The following is an 18,141-nucleotide window of genomic DNA, read 5'->3' as shown; positions in this document are numbered from 1 at the left end:
CCCGTTGTCACTCTGATGGTACATCCTGTGGGGTAGATACTGACTGGATTCTCCACTGCTTATTACAGTAGCTACAAAATCTCATACACACTGCAGAAAAAATCCACAGATTTAAAGTGGGTTTCCAGTTTCAGAAAACCCCTGTCCTAAGGAGGTTTGTTTAAGGAAAAAACCCACAACCAAAACGGTGCTTTGTTCCCCCTCGGTCACTGCTCCTGGTGTATGTTACTGTCTGGCCTGCTGATGTCACGCTAACAGCGCTGCAGCCAATAACCGAGCCTGATCCAGGAAGTGGGATGGGGGGTAGTGTAGTGGGGTGACGTGCTGCGGAGCGAAAATTTGCATCATGTCAATTTATGAATAGAAGTAACCAAAGTCTATGCCAATATCAGACAGTCAACACATACATTCCATGGAATTCATGACCAGAGCCTCACATAGCCCATGTCCCAACACAGCCTTATACGTGTGTTATGGGTGGTGTCGATGGTTCCTGAGGCAAAGTTATTTTAAGAAGACCATTTACCAAATTGTTCATGTTGAACAGGACACACAATCTAACAGTGGTCACAGAGCAGAATAAAACCTTTTTTTTACTTTATTTTTTTTATTTTGCCTATGCGTTGTAGATATATTGGCAAGCAAATTATTTGACACCTAAACAGTTAAAGGGAACCTGTCACCAGGTATGACAGATATGCGACATGGCCACCACCTTTCAGGCCTGATATACAGCACTCCATAATGTTGTACACAAGTACTCACCTGTGGGGTGGTTCAGTCCGAGGGGTATTGCTGGTCTTGGCCCGGCGCCTCCATTCTTCTCGCAATGCCGTCCTCCTTCTTGCTTCGTGTGGATGACGTATCCCTGTGTCATCCACACAGTCTCCCCGATATTGTGCTCCTGCAACAGTACTTCTCTGCCAGGGCTCTTTGACCTTTCCAGATGCATGTGTACTGCAATACATTGCTCGGACCTCGTCAGGGCAGAGAAGTATGCCTCCACAGAAGCGTGATGCCAGGGAGACTGCAGATGATGTAGTGACGCGTTATCTAGCACAGCAGACCTGAGTGTGACTAACTGACAGCTTTCAGTGATCATCCCTGGAGGTCAGTGTTGGAAAGAGGGGCAGTACTGCAGAGTTGAGTCTCATTACAAACACTTCTAGTAGCTCTCATCTCAAATACAAGTGATCTTTATTGTCAGGATCAAATACACATTAGCATTGCTAAAGCAAGTAAACTGCTGAACTGCCCCTCCCTGCACACTGACTGCTGTAGATTAAAGTTGTCAGTTCATCAAACTCCGTTCTGCTGTGCTTCAGCACATCACTATGTGTCACACAGAACTTATAGTGGGGTGGGGTGGGGGGGTGTTCTTTTTCCCCTTGTATGTGGATGCCTGCTTATGATTGGCAACGCTGGCACTATGAGAGGAGATCTACTAGAAGTGGTTGTAGTGAGACTCATCTCTGCAACACTATCCCTTCCCCCACACTGACTGCTGGAGAGGAGAGCTGAAAGCTGTTAGCGAAATGGAATCTGCCAGCAAGTTTTTGTTATGGAATCTAGGAGCTGCATAATATAGGGGCATAGAGGCTGATTCCAAAGATGTATCACTTACTGGACAGCTTGGCGTAGTTTTACTAGAATCCCTGTTTTCTCTGCTGCAGATGTAGCAGTAGTCAGGATTCTAAACGGTCTTTAACCCCGCCCACACCACTGATTGGTATCTTCCTGTGTACACTATGCATTCTCAGCAAGTTGCCAATCAGTGGTGGCAGCGAGGTTACACAAATCAGCCTAACTGGTCTGCAAGTAAGACCTAATCTGGCAGTGATAATCTCCTGCTGATAAAACACTGATAGCATTGAAACTACAGCAAGCTGCTGAGCAAGTGACACATCCATGGAATCAGGCTCTCTGCCCCTACATTTATGCTGCTCTAAGATTGAATAACAAAAACCTACTGACAGGTTCTCCTTAACATTCAAGTCTGCTGTGCTCCAGCATGTCGTCACTATGCAGTAAGGAGAGCAATGCTTTGGCGGGTGTGTATTCTTTCCACATTGTGATTAGTCAGTGTCAGAAAGAGGAAGGAGTACACAACATAACTTAATTACACTGGTAATATTTACCTGGATTTAGATAACAACTGTTGAGGTGCCAGATACTTTGATTGCAAATATCTACGCAACTGTATCAAAACTAATGTAATAATTAAAAAAAAAAAATTATTCTGCTCAGAAGCACCTATTACATTATGGGCTCAGTTCAACATGAAGTTTGGTGAAAGGTCCTCCAAGTCTTTAAAATACTGTAGCACTGATGGTCTATCAGAAAAGGGTTCGATCACAGTAGTCATGGACAAATGGAAGCCATAATGCTAACCTATAACGCGGATGTCGCTATCAAGCTCAGGTCCATTGCTGATATAATGTCATGTATGGCTACAGAAAGTAGCTTGTGGCTCTGGGCATTATGTCCTTTTCCATACCAAGTTATGCAGTCATTACTCACACTTATGAGATGTTCCTCTCTGTTTCTCACACAGAATGAGATGTACTTACATTCTCGCATTCTTCACACATGACTGTGCTGGTTAATTCTCCCACAAATATTCTGTCAATAAAATTAGCTCTGATGCCTTCTCTTCCATACGCTAGAGATGCACAAAAATACTGGTGGTCAATAGCATAGAATATCTGCAATACTATAGTATAGATTCACATTATGTGTTCCAGAAAGTCTGGGCACTAACCACTAGATGGCACTAAAGAATCACTAGCCCACGTCCAGGAAGCTATGCCAGTTCCAAAAATCGGAAGGTATCAAACCGACTACAACTTGGAAGTGAATCATGAAAAGCAGCAAGTCAACGATGTCATCCTGGTAGTGACAAATAACTATATATATGTGTGTGTGAGGGTTTTATTCAGATGACACAGTACCTTTGACTTTTCTCTTTGTATCCTCATCTGCAGTTTTAGTAGTTGGGTTGTTAAATGCTTTCAAAATACCTGATTGTATACGCTGCAAAGTCAAGAAAGTGCTGGTGAGGGTATGCTCAAAGTAAAACACCTTAACATAAGACGTCAATTTAAAGCATGGAAGTGTGCAAAACTGTTCATTTTGGTCATCATTTTCTCATAAAAGGTGCCAAGACATTTAGAAATAGTGCTGCTCGCCCCAAGTGATTCTCTGTAGGTTTACTGCCAGCACTCTCAGTCCCCATTGGCTTGTGTTTTCTTATGCCATCCTTGACACATCAGAAATGACAACTCGCCCACACAATGGCCACATTGACCCACCTAAGCCAGTGACTAGCTGAGCAAACATTTCCGGTCTGTTAAGGATAGGACCAGGTAGCACAGACTAGCACGACCACCAGATTGGGACTTCGAGGGATATCTTATTGTGCAGATTATTTCTTTTATTATTTATAATTGCTCTAAGCTCTATTATGAATAAAAATTGTTAAATGGAAAACCCCTTTAAACAGGTGGTTAAGGTTTTGCACAAAAGTCGGCAATCAATTTGTGACTGCAGACTTGAAAATCCTCACAGCACGCACACACAATGTGCGCTGTCAGGATTTCCTGGTGTGAGTGGTCATGTGATCTCAACTATGTCCGACTAGACGTGTGCAGCCTCGCTCAATAAAAGTGAACTGAGCCAGGCCCTGCACAATCGGTCAAAATGTGGATGAAAGGATGCATATCGCATACTTGTGGTCACATGACCGCCTGGTCTTGCTGCTGGCACCGGAGAATCTTGACAGCGCACACTGTGTGCGAGGTGAGCAATCACAAGTCTGCAGCTGCATAGAGTGACTGTAAACTGTAATGCCAAACCTGGACAATCAACTTAAGTATTTCACCCTTTATACTGAAAATATATACAGTGCAGTATTCCAAATGGGTCCCTTATCACCACCTGCATAAAACAGGTTTCCTGACTGGCCATGGCGGTCTCAAGCCCCCGAGTTGGGATGTCACTGCTGCAGCAGACGATAAAGGCAGTTTGGGCATGGGAAATCTGCAGGTAATTAGCGTTTCAACGCTGCCCGGCCATCTTATTGTGCAATTGACAGCTTGATCTGTTACAGATGTGCTGCTGCACCCTCTGTCAATCAAGGAGCTTGGGAATGCTTACAGCCGCTGCTCAAAGTATTGTGACCGATGATTGTAATCGCCATTTACCTTGAAAGTAACACTCTCTCTGCAGGTAAAGAGCATTTTCCAAGATGACAGGCTAAAGTAATGTGTGCCCCTTTCATCATGTCATGAAGGCTCGAGACAATACTGCAATGTCACAGATTTCGATTAAGTCTACCTGCATTCAGGCCACATTAACTGTCGGGAAAGTATTTTTAGGCATTATTCAGACATCCATGCTTGTTCACAAAAATTGGTATGAGTGCCATCAGTATCGAAGTTCCATCAATGCTTGGTCAGTGGCAGTTTTAGTGTTCATTCAGACATCAGCGACATTTTAGCAGTATTTCTATGCCTAAACCAGGAGTGTCTCCAAAGCACAGAACAGGGGTGAATCCCTCAATTATCGTTTATCTCTGTAAGTTCCAGTCCTTGGTTCGGCCTACAAACGTCTGAATGAGCCCTTACCATCATTGATTTTCACGTCTGGATAAATTACAAGCTGTTTCTATCCTTTGCAATGTTAATCATGAATATCATACGGATGGCACATTGATGGCATATGTGTGCAGTCCGTGATTTTCACAGATGTAGTTTTAATCCGTGCGGCTGTTAAAAAAAAAAAAAAAATGAACATGTCTCCATGATTTTTGCTTGGAAATGCTTTCTGCAAAATAACACGGACATTTGAACAGTCCATAGACTATAATGGTTTTTTGTTCAATCTGTGAAAATCACAAATCAAACACATACATTTGAAACCAGAAGTATACATACACTACATAAAGAGACACATACATATGTTTTTCTCAATATCTGACATGGAATCAGAATAAACCTTTCCCGTAGTAGCTCAATTAGAATTACCATGATTATTAATATTTGCCAAATGCCAGAATAATGAGAGAGAATGTTTTAAGGCATTTTTATTACTTACTGCAAAGTCAAAAAGTTCACATACATTTCATTAGTATTTGGTACCTTTGCCCTTAACCTGAATGACTTGGGTCAAATATGCTTGGGATATCTTTCCACAATATTCTTACAATAGTTGGTCGGAATTTGGGCCCATTCATCCTGACAAAACTGGTGTAACTGATCCAGGTGTGTAGGTCGCCTTGCTCTCACCTGCCTTTTCAGTTTTTCCCTATACATTTTCAATAAGATTGAGATCAGGGCTTTGTGTTGGCCACTCGAAAACATTGACTTTGTTATCCTTAAGCCACTTTGTAACCATTTTGACAGTATGCGTCAGGTCGTTGTCCATTTGGAAAACCCCTTTCCGCCCAAGCTTTAACTTCCTGGCTGATGTCATGAGATGTTGCTTCAGTATTGCCACCTCCGGTGTTTCACAGTTGGGATGGTGTTCTTTGGCTTCCAAGCTTCTCCCTTTTCCCTCCAAACGTAACAATGGTCATCATGCTCAAAAAGTTCAATCTTCGTTTCATCAGACCACAGGTCAGGTCTCCAAGAATTAAGGTCTTTGTTCCTGTGTGCATTTGCAAATATTAATCTGGCTTTTTTATGTTTCTTTTGTAGTAACAGTTTCTTCCTGGCAGCGTGTTCTTTCAGCCCATGTTAATACAGTACTCGTTTCACTGTGGATATTGACATAATCTTACCAGCTTCCGCCATCATCTTCACAAGGTCTTTTGCTTTTGTCCTTGGGTTGATATGTACATGTCGGACCAAAGCACATTCATTTCTGGGACACAGAACTCATCTCCTTCCTGAATGGTATAACGGCTGGACATTCCCATCTTGTTTGTACTTGCATATAATTGTTTGTACAGATGACCGAGGCACCTTCAGGTATCTTGAAATTGTCCCCAAGGATGAGCCAGACTTGTGCAAGTTCATAATTCTCTTTCCGATATCTTGGTTGATTTCTTGAGACTTTTCCATGATGCTACACAAAGCAGCACTGTTTTTCAGGTGTGCATTAAAATACATCCACAGGTGTATCTCTAATTAACTCAGATGTTCCCAAAAAACTTATCAGAAGCTTCCAAACACATGACATCATATGGGCAGTCCAGAATTGTTTACAGGCATAGTAAGGTTAGTGTATGTAAACTTTTGAGTTTGCAGTAAGTAATAAAAATGCCTTAAAACATTCTCTCTCTCATTAGTCTGGCATTTGGCAAATATTAATAATTATGGTAATCTTAATTGACCTAAAACAGGAAAGGTTTATTCTGATTTCATGACAGACATTGAGAAAACCATGCATGTGTATTTTTATATAGTGTATGCAAGCTTCTATTTTCAACTGTACTTGAAACACAGACGTTTGACTGAGATCTTAGGGACATCTTTGTCAGTGAATTTTGTGTTATTTTTTTCAATTTATTTAGTTGTTAAAGTTGGAAAGTCTTTTCTAGCAGAAATGCCTCAAGGACTGAAGTGCTTCTTTTCCACATGAATCTCCCCCCCTCCCCAGCACATAGTGCATTTCAGACACAAGGAAGCTTATTCAGTTAGCATTAGAGAAGAATTTGCAGTAAAAATCCATGTAATAAATTCTGTGCGATCGTGAGCTTATATTGCTGTAATGTCTATTGTCTGTACAAGTCCCCTCTATAATTTGTAAAGCGCTGCGGAATATGTTGGCGCTATATAAATAAAATTATTATTATATTATATATACACACAGATACTGTATATAAACACACACATACATATACACAGTGTATATCAGATACAACTATTTTTCTTTAATCCAAAATCTTAGCAAATGATTTTGATGCATCAATATAAACAGATCCACAAAGAATATACAAACATAAAGGTATGGCAAATGATCAACATATCCACGTTAATGTTTTGTATTCTGATTCAAAATTATGCCTCCAGGACAAAACAAACAGTTAGAATATATATATATATATATATATATATATATATATATATATATATATATATATATATATATATATATATATATACACACACACATTTATTTTAGTTCCGAAACAAAACAGACACAAATTATAGGCCTGTTTCAGACCTCTTTCTAATCTGGCCAGTGCAAATGCACAGTCCTAAATTAAGAAAAAGTGTTGCTCAGTCTTCCAATCCCCCACCTTGTTCCGGTGGTCTCCACCAGTACCGTACATGATAATGTCAACAAATTAGTGGGCTCAGCGTTCAGATGACTAATGCAAATAGACGTATCAATTCTAGATTTGGATGAGGCCTCTTGAACAGCAGGGAATTGGAAAGAAATGTAACTGAGCATTCCATGTATATAATGATCCCCTCTACCTAGTCAGTTTTGAAAAAAGGAGTGGAAGCCCCTTTAACGCCTTAAAAATTACAATGTACAACTGCACGTGGTATGAAAAATTAAATGCAGACTGATGACACATCCATCACAGAAAGATACCTGATATAGCGCTCTTATTACATCATAGTGGTAGATCCCCTTGAAAGGTCCACACCTTCATCACATATTTCATCATTTTTATGAAAAATAAATATTGTGGTATTCTGCGCCTTTATGAAAATTACGGACACAATGAAGAAAACTTGACATAGTGCATTGTATTCAACTACAATGCAGTCTGTCAAATCTATGATGGAGGTGTGGACCTTTCAAGGGGATTTACCAATATGATGTAACAAGAGCGGTATATCAGGCCCCAAATAACTTTAGAAATCATGTCTGTATTACAAGTAACTGGTAGTAAAAGAACAATGTTTAATCCCGATGCCAATGAACCGAGACTGGTCCTGGAGCGCCACCACTCATCCCTGCATTTTGTTTCCATCATGCCCACAGCGGTATGATTGACAAACAGTGGGTGCAGGGAGAGCATGGATGAAGAATTCCATCTTCTCTTCCTCTCTGATCACATTGGTTTGTCAATCATGCCGCTGTCATTGTCATACAAGCAAAATGCAGCAATGAGTGATGGCGCTTCCAGACCAGTCTGGGTACATAAGCATCGGGATTATACATATTGCAGTTCATGAAAAAAAATAAGTAAATAAAATGGTAAGCTCCCTTGTTACGAGAAGCGTGTAGAGCAGTTACCAACAATAACTATGGCTCTGGAGCCCTATCCTGCTGTGCCATATTGTAAGAAACAAGATTTCCTTGATCTGCTGATCAGGACGAATCCCTGAGGTGAGACGCCACCGATCAGCAAGTTATCAGCTACCCTGGATGTGGGTGAAAACTTGTTTTCACTAGACAACTCCATTATTACGAGCTTACATATTTCGGCCAGAATATAAACTAATACCTCACATATTTTTATATGTGTTTTTTGCATTTTTTCGGGGTGCAGTTGGGCCCACTCTGTCTTGTAAACTGTGGTGTCTGTTCACATGGGATGCATCTTAATAGCGCTGGGCAGCCCGCCTGAGCTAATAGAAGGATGTCACTACTAGGCTGTTAACCTAGATGCTGTGCACTCCCATTGTGTGAACAGCGCCACATACAAGTCTGTGCAGTCATATGCCAAGCAGCCACCCCCTCCATTAATTTGGTAGGTTTTGAGTGGCTGCCTTATTGGTATTTCTGCACCTGTGTTGCCGCCATCTTAACCACATGGGTCCACTGCATCCTGATAATGCATTTGTTCGGAGGCCTAGGCAGGTAAGCATCTCTGCCTTTTTTGCTATTTTTTGGAATTTTTGGAGGATCTCTGAATCCTTTTTTTTGTGCTAGCAACTCCATTATTCCTACAAGGAAAAAACAGTAGGTAGCAGGGCTTTAATGGTTGTCGGTGTGTGGTGGGCAGAAAGCCTACAGTGGCATTAGCACTTGTATTCTATGTTCCAGAACCAAAGAAAATCTCTCCCATTACATACACACGAGATCATTAAACAAATTAGCACACAATAAAACTAATGCCTATATGTTCATAAATAATGACCATTAAAAACTGGTGGCAATTTCACCGTAATGGAGTGTAGTTATTCCATCCAAAATAACTAATCTATGTGAAGCTCATATTGCTTCACCCACTCATTCACTTTCCCTAGAATCTGACCATTAACCATTTTACTACTGGTAGGAAATATCCATAGAAGGTTTTTTCCTCCCAAAGTAGTCTGACCCAATGCTTTGAACATCTGCAGAAGCAAAGAGGCAGCCATATCCGGCCACTTTGTAAGAGAATCTGAGAGCAACAAAATTGCTAAATGACATTTACGACCCCAATCGCCAATATCATCAGTATCGCCTTACTTGAGAAGCCTTCAGACTGGCGAAATTTCGAAACGATTTGCTATACCTGAACTACCTTCCAATCTGAGCAGACAGAACAGAAGACTAGTAACGCACAATGCTAACCTCGTGCACTCGAGATCTTCACAAGATGAAGCAGAGGAGGAAACCTTGTGTCACAGACTGTTTCAAGACCTATTCCATGGTCAGTCTTGTGAATCTTCAAAGCAAAATAGGGTCGCACAACATCAAGTAAAACAATAGATTTTCTAAGGTAAAATGTAGCAGAGCAACTAGTCTTAACTGCAATCTAAGCCTTCTTCAGAGAAGCTCTTACACTTGTGTGACAAGTGGCCTCTGCAGTGCGTATAATAGCTTTACAAGTAAGACATAGAAACAGAACAGGCATGTGGAGTTTCAAGGAAAGCAATTATTTAGTGTTATGTTTGGTACAATACAGCTAAGGGTCAATTGTCACTTACATTTGAAACCTCAGGTCTCAAGGTCTGACACCTGGTTCAATTTGCTTATTTGTAAAAGGGAAGACCTCAAGACCTACACTTGGAAATAAAAGGGATGCTAAATGAAATCAGAATCTGCTTGTCCTCGTGCATAGAGGTGTATGCCAGACATGCAATCTTCAAAATTGGAGTTTTGGTATAGAAAACCATCCTTTATTAAAGGAAATTGCCTGTCTTGCTCATAAAGTAAAGTGCTGAAAATACATATAAATGGAGTGGTAGCTGATTGTACTGATAAAGAGAGGATTATATGTAGCTGCAATATGTCACAGCATTGTATCTGCCCCTACCAAACATTGCCAGGTAACGTCAGTGTAATAAGTACTAAGCACATTGGACCCAATCAGAAGAGTTTTCTCCACATTTCTGGCAGAAAACACTTTGTAAAGGTCGCAAAAATTTAGAAACTTTTGGAGAATGCTGTTGTTTCTGGATTGTGTAAATTTTCACCCAAGTCCCAGCAAGAGCTGCCAAAATGGGTGGAGCACGGGCAGCTCGTGGCGAAGCTCACCCGCCTCACAAAGTTTCCAAAAGTTACATCACCATAGTGGAGTAGCTTAAGCCTGAAATGAACTCCAATCCCTCACTGGTGAGGCACATGCCAATGGTAAGTTGTGTTTAAACCATTAAAGAGGTTACGTGGGACTTATTTTTTCTACTATTGGGTTAACCAAGGAAAATAGTAGAAAACTACCTATCTGTTCTGTTGTGTGCTGTTCCTGGGTCCGAGCAATCACAGAAACTGCTCCTGGTGACAAATCTTTCACTTCATGTGATGTCACGACAGAGCAGTTTCTTCTCTTCCGCTCTGCTCTGTTGATGGGCAGTCAATGCTGATGTCAAGTTGAATGACAGCCAGCTCCCTGCTGTGACTTACACTACCTGAGCTGGCACATCAACAGTGCAAGGAACTCTGCACATGACTTATTCTGAGGGCCTATGCAAGGTATCAGTGTCACTAGCAGATTTATCCCACTACAATTGCCCATGCAATTTAAACTACACTAATTTAGCATGCCTACGCTGAGTTAGGCAGTGGAGAGCCAGTTGTCAATCAACATGATTTATGCAGTGATGCCCCTTCGTCAGAGAAGAGCAGAAGAAATGAGACCTACAAGAAAATTACAGGGATTTTCCGGGCACAAAACAAAATCTGGCTATTCTTGTCATGAGTCCCCAAGCCCACATTACTTACAAAGATATGTTTTGGGGTGATTAGCTCCCCTTCAGGCCTCCTTGTGAACAGTTATGGTTTACAGCCTGAACTTCCAGACAGCTCTCCCTTTGTGCTCACACACTACCACCCTATGCGTCCAACCCACTCCACTTAAATTGAACCATCCTGAGACTCTTATATAGTCTCATGATGGATAAATCACAGATTCTCCTTCCTAACATTCCTCCCACTTGACCTAATATGTACTGCTATGACACTCCCACAGTCAATAATATTCCAGGTGCTGGAAATAGCACCACACAGACTCAAAATACTGTAGGGAAGTAATGAATCAGAGTATTCATGCATTCCAATGCACTCTGGCATTTTGAAAGCCCGGCCCCATCCCCTTTGTCCAAGTCTAAAGTTGATAAGATTACCTGTTCTATGTAGAGCCTGCAATGTTTCTGTGCTCTCCCTCCCTGTACATTATACCAGCTGGTGAGGATTACTGACCATGTCCCCTAGACATCACTGTTTAGAGCTCACTGCAGAGCTGTTGGCTTAGGCATTCATAGAACAAACACAAAATCCTTAAACGGACTGTTGCAGAAATTAAAGATACGGACCACTACTTTAACATTGATGACCTACCCTTATTGATTTGAATAGAGAGCAGATGTGCAGTACCGGGCTGCAGCCACTATCAGTTGACGGAACAGATCAATAACTGCACTTCCAGCAGCCACCGGCACCTAGAACCAGAGGTGTATCTAGGCTGTCACCGGGGCAAGATTCACTTTGGTGCCCCCCCCCCAATGCCCCAAGCACATCTGTGATTTGCACACTTAGTCACATACTGATGAGCTGTTCTTCATAATTCTCTCAGTGTTAATGAAAAATTGAGATAAGCACGAAGACAAGCTAGTTGCCACATGACCGTAAGATTGAAAATCGCATATGAGTGAAGTGGCCATGTGATGACTGATAGAACCAGCAAGCAAGAGCTGAATCCGGACAGTGACAATTTTACACGCTGTTAGGATTGGAATCCTTCTCCCCCATATTGTGTTGTTCCTTCCTCGCTCCCCAAATTTGTGTCCTCAAATCTTTCCCCATTACACTAAATCTCCCGCAGCCCCGTTACACCTCCCACACACAGTAAATCTCCTCCCCCACACACACAGTAAATCTCTACCCTCCCACACGCAGCAAATCTGTACCCCCCCCCCCACACGCAGTATATCTCCCCCGTTACACTTAATCTTCGGTGTCTTCAGCTCCACTAGTATGGAGCACTTACCAATATCCTTAGTGCTTCCGCATGTCGATGAGTGATATCTGCAGCTTGATCACATAAGTCTGATCACGCTGCTGACGTCGCCCTGACCTGGTGGTCAGAGCTGCAATTGTACTCGCATCTTAAAGACATGAATACAATTGTTTACTGGGACTGGCTGTCAGTTTGGGGAGCAGAGAAAGGCTGACTCCAGTCCGGGGGATGGCAAAATGCAAGACAATTTGGACCGCCGCTTTACGCGACCCGACAGCCCCCCAGAAACACCTCTGCCTAGAACAGATGATTGATGGGGTTCTAAGTGTCACACCTTCACAGATCACAGATCATACGTTTATGGCCTATCCTAAGAATGTTAATGTTAAACTAGTGGACAACCTCTTTAAGGAGCTGGAGGTCACATCATCAAATGTCAGAACTCCGTATCAGAGTAAGTAAATTATGAAGCTTCTTCATATGTGACAGGCTTTACAATGTTTTAATAATCTATGTGACTAGAAAACCCCTTTAAAAGAAACTGCCACCATTGCGATACTTTTCTGCTTCTATACTTGCCAAGGCTGTATGTACTAGCCCTAGCCCATGGCAATTATTTCAGTTTAAAAAAAATAGTGTAAACTGCTTAATGACTTCAGTTTGTGTGTTTTTTTTCCTCAACTTCTTCCAAGAGACATTTTTTATTTTTTCCATCGACATAGCCATATGTGGGCTTGCTTTTATTTTGTGGGACAAGTATCAAGTTTTGAGCGACACCATTCATTGTAACATTCAATATACTGGAAAGCAAAGAAAAAAAATTGGTGCAGTAAAAATGGCATTATGCCATTGATATTTGTGGTTTGTTTCTTACGGTATTAACTCAGGTCAGTACGATTACAGCAATACTATACTTGCAAAAAAATTAAATACATTTTTATTTATGTGGTTAAAAAAATTGATATGTCAAGTAATACCAAAGTATCTGGGCAGACAAAGAAGAATAGTTCAAAAATAGATTAGATTAGCTTTAGGTTATCAATTGCAGGAGAGGGAGATAACTAGAAAAGAAAAATTATTTAATAATAATAAAAACAAACAAAATGATGACACCCTTTAAATATGCAGAGCAGCGATGGTAAAGTAACTCTTCTCATATGTTTTGCTGGGAGTCATGGCCCATTGGTGGATAACTTCCTTTCCTCTGGTTTTAAAGTCAAAAACTACCAGGGATACAAATCGATAGCCAAGTCACTAAGCTGAACATTAATGGGGTTTAGGGCTATAATTAACTCCCTCTGGTGGGATTAGGGAGTTAAACCATTTATTTAGGTCAAACACAAAAAAAGCTTTTGAATAGTAATGGGGGAGGGAGAGACGTGCAGCGGTAACAAATATAGTCCATATGAATGAAAGCGGTAAGGACAATACACTGGTGACAGGAGTCGTCCATAAACCCTAGTGTCATCTGTCGGGCTGGAACATGCTGTCACCATATAAGCAAAGACAACATTGAGTCACACAGCAACACAAGGACAACGCTATATATGGGAAAATCAAATGCAAAATTTGTGAATTAGCATAAACCGTACACTTAGCTTTACACATTGGATAGATTTTCATATTTGATGAAGAATAAGTTGGTATGGGAGCTTACGGGTTACTAAAGGCAGCACGACGGCCTCATATTATATTAACAAAAAATGTCATTATATCTAACAAACAGGTAAAGCATACAGGGAAACTTGAAGGGAGTTGTCGACTAATAAAGTCTTCTCCTACCCACAATATAGGTGATAATTTGCCGATTGGTTGGTGTTTCACCACTTCGACCCTCGCTGATCGGCATATCGGGGTATTTGATGCATTCTACTTAAAATTCTGGGAGTTGCTCAAACTTTTAGGTCTCATTCACACATCCGGTTTTCTTCATCTCATTTGTGAAAAAAGATAATTATTTCTTCAGGGTGGCAGATGCATTTCTTTTGGACAGTGTTTCAGTTTTTATCTGTTTTTTTGCACATGAAAAATTATGAACAATTTTCAAAACTTTTTCAACCAACTTCTCAGTGAAACATGGGCAGCTCTAGGATGACACACGGATGGCACCCAAGTGCTGTTTTTTCTTTTATTCATGTTTTAAAAGGTCTATCGGATTGGTAAAAAGAAAGCAGATAAAATAATAATAAAATAAATAAATAACCATCTTGCTGCCAAAGGAATATACCGGTCAGCACTGGCATTTTAATTTTCATACCATTAACTTGCCCAATTAATGCAGTGATCCAATAACACACAATTATAAATTCTTTAAAGAAATAGAAAATGATTCTGAGGTCATATTAAATCTAAGTACATTATTTCCAAGGTATCAGCCATACTAATGATTAAGTCTCTACACTCTGCCACTAACATTGTAAAGCGAGCAAATAAAACAATGGTAAACTACACTACATGACGGTAAATGTCTCTAAAAGCATCCTGGTGGCAGACATATTGCTGTGGGCATTGTTACATCAAGTAACACATGGTCCTGACACTCCACTACAATTGCATGGTTCACAGCTGTGGATTTCCCATGGAAGACAATGCAGCCACAGCCAAGGTACTGCTGGGTAAGATCGACAACTGTTAGTGCTTAAGGGCCCCAGACCCCCAGACCTGACATCCTAATTTTGTCACATAGTCTATTGCCATGAAAAGGGGGTTAGGCGGGGAAAAAAAATTAAGAGCAAAGCTGAGCTTTCAATAGTGCTGCTCCCCTGCTGTGCTGCCCTGGGGGGATACAGAGGATGCTCATACTAATGTACCATTATTGTAAAACAGGCTCTGTAATTGTGGCAGAGGGTGGAATCCAACCCTTATCTGACCAGTATTGGCAATGTCTCCAACACACGCACAAAGCCCCCTTTCAAATGACTCATACACGGGTGAGTGCAGAAGTTTAGCATGTAGTTTTCTGACAGACGTCAAGACCACTGGAAGCATAAATGGGGTCACCAGCAGTTCTTTTCCGCAAGTTCATAAAGCGTGGAGGTGACCTCTGTATAGTGGGTTTATACAGCTATTAGCATGTCTCTTGTCAGATCACAGAACGCAGCCAGATGATAAAACAGGTGTATTTATTCACCTAACATGTCATCATGGGTAAATACTAACTACTGGTCTGTGCGACGCAATTACATATAGATTTGGGGGGTTCAAAAAGTAGCAAATGTAGAATATATTAACTTTACACCAAGGCTGTGGAGTCTGTGTCCAATTTGATGGAGTCGGAGTCAAAGTTGGTATAAAATGGACCGACTCCTAAAATATACACTGCTGAAAAAAATAAAAAAGGGAACACTAAAATCCCACATCCTACAGTTGTGGCCAAAAGTATTGACATCACTGCAATTCTGTCAGATAATACTCAGTTTCTTCCTGAAAATGATTGCAAACACAAATTCTTTGGTATTATCTTCATTTAATTTGTCTTAAATGAAAAAACACAAAAGAGAATGAAGCAAAAAGCAAAACATTGATCATTTCACACAAAACTCCAAAAATGGGCCAGACAAAAGTATTGGCACCCTCAGCCTAATACGTGGTTGCACAACCTTTAGCCAAAATAACTGCGACCAACCGCTTCCGGTAACCATCAATGAGTTTCTTACAATGCTCTGCTGGAATTTTAGACCATTCTTCTTTGGCAAACTGCTCCAGGTCCCTGATATTTGAAGGGTGCCTTCTCCAAACTGCCATTTTTAGATCTCTCCACAGGTGTTCTATGGGATTCAGGTCTGGACTCATTGCTGGCCACCTTAGAAGTCTCCAGTGCTTTTTCTCAAACCATTTTCTAGTGCTTTTTGAAGTGTGTTTTGGGTCATTGTCCTGCTAGAAGACCCATGACCTCTGAGGGAGACCCAGCTTTTTCACACTGGGCCCTACATTATGCTGCAAAATTTGTTGGTAGTCTTCAGACTTCATAATGCCATGCACACGGTCAAGCAGTCCAGTGCCAGAGGCAGCAAAGCAACACCAAAACATCAGGGAACCTCCGCCATGTTTTACTGTAGGGACCATGTTCTTTTCTTTGAATGCCTCTTTTTTTCTCCTGTAAACTCTATGTTGATGCCTTTGCCCAAAAAGCTCTACTTTTGTCTCATCTGACCAGAGAACATTCTTCCAAAACGTTTTAGGCTTTTTCAGGTAAGTTTTGGCAAACTCCAGCCTGGCATTTTTATGTCTCGGGGTAAGAAGTGGGGTCTTCCTGGGTCTCCTACCATACAGTCCCTTTTCATTCAGCCGCCGACGGATAGTACGGGTTGACACTGTTGTACCCTCGGACTGCAGGACAGCTTGAACTTGTTTGGATGTTAGTCGAGGTTCTGTATCCAACATCTGCACAATCTTGCGTTGAAATCTCTTGTCAATTTTTCTTTTCCGTCCACATCTAGGGAGGTTAGCCACAATGCCATGGGCTTTAAACTTCTTGATGACACTGCGCACGGTAGACACAGGAACATTCAGGTCTTTGGAGATGGACTTGTAGCCTTGAGATTGCTAATGCTTCCTCACAATTTGGTTTCTCAAGTCCTCAGACAGTTCTTTGGTCTTCTTTCTTTTCTCCATGCTCAATGTGGTACACACAAGGACACAGGACAGAGGTTGAGTCAACTTTAATCCATGTCAACTGGCTGCAAGTGTGATTTAGTTATTGCCGACACCTGTTAGGTGCCACAGGTAAGTTACAGGTGCTGTTAATTACACAAATTAGAGAAGCATCACATGATTTTTCGAACAGTGCCAATACTTTTGTCCACCCCCTTTTTTATGTTTGGTGTGGAATTATATCCAATTTGGCTTTGGGACAATTGTTTTGTGTTTTTTCATTTATGACAAATTAAATGAAGATAATACCAAATAATTTGTGTTTGCAATCATTTTCAGGAAGAAACTGAGTATCACTGAATGAAATATCCCAGTTGTAAATCTTTATTCATTACATAGTGGAATGTGTTGAGAACAATAAAACCTAAAAATTATCAACGTAAATCACAACTAATATCCCACGGAGGTCTGGAGTTGGAATGATGCTCAAAATCAAAGTGGAAAATGAAGTTACAGGCTGATCCAACTTCAGTGGAAATGCCTCAAGACAAGGAAATGATGCTCAGTAGTGTGTGTGGCCTCCACGTGCCTGTATGACCTCCTTACAACGCCTGCGCATGCTCCTGATAAGGTGGCGGATGGTCTCCTAAGGGATCTCCTCCCAGACCTGGACTAAAGCATCCGCCAACTCCTGGACAGTCTGTGGTGCAACGTGATGTTGGTGGATGGTGCGAGACATGATGTCCCAGATGTGTTCAATTAGATTCAGGTCTGGGGAACGGGCGGGCCAGTCCATAGCTTCAATGCCTTCATCTTGCAGGAACTGCTGACACACTCCAGCTACATGAGGTCTGGCATTGTCCTGCGTTAGGAGGAACCCAGGGCCAACCGCACCAGCATATGGTCTCACAAGGGGTCTGAGTATCTCATCTTGCTACCTAATGGCAGTCAGGCTACCTCTGGCGAGCACATGGAGGGCTGTGCGGCCCTCCAAAGAAATGCCACCCCACACCATTACTGACCCACTGCCAAACCGGTCATGCTGAAGGATGTTGCAGGCAGTTCGCTCTCCACGGCGTCTCCAGACTCTGTCACATGTGCTCAGTGTGAACCTGCTTTCATCTGTGACGAGCACAGGGCGTCAGTGGTGAATTTGCCAATCCTGGTGTTTTGTGGCAAATGCCAAGCAACCTGCATGGTGTTGGGCTGTGAACACAACCCCCCATCTGTGGAAGTCGGGCACTTAGACCATCCTCATTTGT

General features: G+C 41.6%; 1 protein-coding gene across 3 annotated transcripts in view; it reads right to left on the bottom strand.

The window, feature by feature from the left end:
- USP45 (ubiquitin specific peptidase 45) overlaps positions 1-18,141 on the bottom strand; it is a 185,281-nt gene that overhangs the window by 20,703 nt on the left and 146,437 nt on the right. For all 3 annotated transcript variants that reach the window (XM_077289668.1, XM_077289669.1, XM_077289670.1), the window contains 2 exons: positions 2,952-3,033; positions 2,571-2,662 (listed from right to left, as the gene is read on the bottom strand). In XM_077289668.1, the coding sequence (XP_077145783.1) occupies positions 2,571-2,662; positions 2,952-3,033 (174 nt within the window). The remainder of the gene's footprint in view (positions 1-2,570; positions 2,663-2,951; positions 3,034-18,141) is intronic.

The sequence above is a fragment of the Ranitomeya variabilis genome, chromosome 2 (genome assembly GCF_051348905.1).
Source record: "Ranitomeya variabilis isolate aRanVar5 chromosome 2, aRanVar5.hap1, whole genome shotgun sequence".
Lineage (NCBI taxonomy): Eukaryota > Metazoa > Chordata > Amphibia > Anura > Dendrobatidae > Ranitomeya > Ranitomeya variabilis.
The sequence above is the reverse complement of the archived record's forward strand: the minus strand, read 5'-3'. Positions and strand labels throughout refer to the sequence as shown.